The sequence below is a fragment of the Hypanus sabinus genome, unplaced genomic scaffold (assembly GCF_030144855.1).
Source record: "Hypanus sabinus isolate sHypSab1 unplaced genomic scaffold, sHypSab1.hap1 scaffold_1297, whole genome shotgun sequence".
NCBI classification, from domain to species: domain Eukaryota; kingdom Metazoa; phylum Chordata; class Chondrichthyes; order Myliobatiformes; family Dasyatidae; genus Hypanus; species Hypanus sabinus.
The window spans coordinates 15,627-18,627 of NW_026779364.1; the positions used below are offsets into that span (position 1 = coordinate 15,627).

Below are 3,001 nucleotides of genomic sequence, written 5' to 3' on the forward strand. Positions count from 1 at the left end.
TCCGATGTCCAGGTTGGCCACTAGTCAAAGCTACCGGACTTAACTCTCAGTGATGACCGTGTCAATACCAGCAACATGACACTGGCAACCGAGTACATTGTCTTAGACAAGACACCTGCCAAATCTAATGCCACTCCCCTTCGCACTACATATGGACTGCCGTCTATGTATGCATATTGATCTGTTGTCCCCACATGTTCATTGATCTCTTTCCTTCTCTCATTGTAAATACTCCAGTTCAAGCCATCTCCTGCGTGTGTGCTTTTATTTGATATGTAGTTACACAGACACAGTGCAGGCTGACATTTGAGTAAAGAAGTAATGACCATAAGTTTCTCCATTCCTCCAACCCTGAGACAATTTCAGATCTAGATTCTTTGTTGTTCTCACAGTTCCAGTCCAAGAAATGCATTTGTCTCTTTCACATTTTGCAAGGGGCATGTAAGAAACGGCAAGAAAAAAATACACAGATATAACTGTTACTAAAAATTTTATTTGTGCCTTATTATACAAATGCCCCAAGTGAACATGTTGTACCTATCTGCACGCAATGCAACAAGGACTGCCCACTTGGAATAACTTTACAATTGACTTAAATTGTGATGCTTCTGTCAATATTGGAAGTCATTATGGGTGCAGTAATAATTAGGCTGAGTGATGACACCTGATAGCGTTTCAAACATTTGTAGAATGTAGAAAGGCGCCGACACTATGAGTTAATATATCCAATATAATTTAGGAATTAACCTTCGTACATTGCATAAACAACTGATTAACACATGTGCACAAACTGCATTCCATTCCAACAGTTGCTACATTCTCATGACTCATGTGGTCCTTTCCGTGGATGCAGACTTCTGGGGAGCACGAGCACACTTCAGATTGGCATCATGCACCGCATCCCACATCAGTAGCAGTTCGAAAGGCCGAAAACGGTGCACTAGCAGCAACTCACGGTAATAGCAAGGATTGAAAGATTCATCTTGGGGTGAAGGAACACTGATTCCAGCTATCCTGAATCCGCTATGGGAGCGTGGGGCTAGTCCAGCCTTGGCCAGACACATCCCCAAAAATACGTCATCAATGGGGAATAGTTCAAGGTCTTGGGCTATGTGGTAAATGATATGAGCTGTATGCACAGACATAAGTATCCCCCCTCCACCAGCGTATGGTGGGTACGACTTGATGGTGGTCACTATTTCTGGCACATAATACTTGCTCCACTTCTCGCGAATAGGCCCAACCCCATAAATGAGATGGCCCACAAACAGGTGTTGGAGAACCTTCATGCCTAGCAAATAATCAACCATGTTATCGGTATTGGCAAAGACATCATCATCTCCATTGAAGATGAACTTAGCACTGGGGCAATATTCACTGACCCACTGCAGCAACTTGTATTGTTTGAGGGTGAGGTTGAAAAAGGTATCCAAGAAATCCCATTGTAGAACATCTCTGTGTTCTCTGTTTTCCATGGCTAACAGCTGATTCAATTTCCTGCTTTCTTTTTGGTCAGGAGAGACACCAGAGATAAATACTCTCTTAATTAGGACCCCATTGAATTCGCGTTCTTTGCCCCAGGTCTTCCTGACCACTTCCCGCCGATCCTGGTTGAAAGGGTCAGATTTGATCACCAGGAGCAGGAAGACATTGTGAGATCCTTCTCGACCACCACATTTATCTGGGACATTTTCAATCATGTCAAATTCTCGACAGTGTTTATACAACAAGAAGTTTTTAATGTGCTCGTTCTCTTGATGAAATGAGGACAGGTGCAGCAATGTCGTGTTCGCGTGGCACTTTGGCTTGAGCACTGATCTAGTTGCATCAGCTGTAACAACCTTGGGCAGATCTTTGCGATGAACAGTTTCTGCAACATCACCAGTCTCTCGACGTCGGACATTATCCCAGAACATGAAGAACAATCCCAGAATAATCAGAACACCCAGCACTACTTTCTCATGGAATCGCCGATGTCTTCTCATATTTCACCTGAAATAGAGAAGAAATATGGATTAATTCAACGAAAACTTTACATTTACATGATGCTTGAGAACAATGAGAAGTTTAAGCTGTAATGAGGTTCACTAATGCTTTGTAATATTGACCCCCAAAAAGGTGGTGAGGTAAGGGATAGACAGGGCCCTACACGCTGCTGTAAGTTTAGTTGACCTGAAGCATTCCATCCCAGCAGAAAAACAAATCTACCTATAGGATACCATCTCTGTCATTACACTGAAAATCGCATAGTTTCTTTCTGAGCATTAAAGATATATGATTCAAAAGGCTGTATTCCACCTCGCTTCACAGCTCTCATTACTCCTCTCGGGGCATAAACTGAGCTGGGCCAGACATAGAGCAATATAGCACAATGCAGGGATTTTGGCCCCTGATGTTGTACCGTCCTTTTAATCTGCTCCAAGATCAATTGATCCCTACTTTCTCAAATAGCTGTCCATTTTTCTTTCATCCATTTGTCTATCTAAAAGCCTCTTAAATCTCACTGATACATCTACCCTTATCACTTCCCAGGCTGTGCATTCCATACAGCCACCATTTTCATTTTGTAAAAAAAAATACTACTTCTGACAAACCCCTCTACTTTTCTCTAATCACCTTAACATTAGCAATATAGCACAATGCAGGCAGTTTGGCCCATGATGTCGCACAAACCCTTTAATCTGCTCCAAGATCAATGTATCCCTACTCTGTCAAATAGCTCTCCATTTTTTCTTTGATCCATGTGTCTATCTGAAACCCTGTTCAATCTCACTGATGCATCTACCCTTATCACCACCCAGGCAGTGCATTCCATACACCCACTATTTTCTTAAAAAAATACTACTTCTGACAATCCCATAAACTTTTCTCTAATCATCTTAACACCATGCCCCATCATATTAGTCATTTCTGACCAAGGAAAATGTTGTTGGCTCTCCATTCTCTCTATGCCTCTTAGCAGCTTATACACCTCTATCAAATCACCACTCACAACACATCC

At 42.2% G+C, this 3,001-nt stretch overlaps 1 protein-coding gene across 1 annotated transcript; it reads right to left on the bottom strand.

Annotated features, from left to right (window-relative positions):
- Positions 1-635: 635 nt before the first annotated feature.
- Positions 636-1,985, bottom strand: LOC132386769 (N-acetyllactosaminide beta-1,3-N-acetylglucosaminyltransferase 3-like). Its single transcript, XM_059959102.1, has one exon. The coding sequence runs from the start codon at positions 1,983-1,985 to the stop codon at positions 828-830; it is 1,158 nt and encodes a 385-aa protein (XP_059815085.1). The 3' UTR covers positions 636-827.
- Between the last annotated feature and the right edge of the window lie 1,016 nt (positions 1,986-3,001).

Bases quoted from the DNA above. Each gene is read 5' to 3' on its own strand.
- LOC132386769 (XM_059959102.1), bottom strand. From the start codon at position 1,985: ATGAGAAGACATCGGCGATTCCATGAGAAAGTAGTGCTGGGTGTTCTG.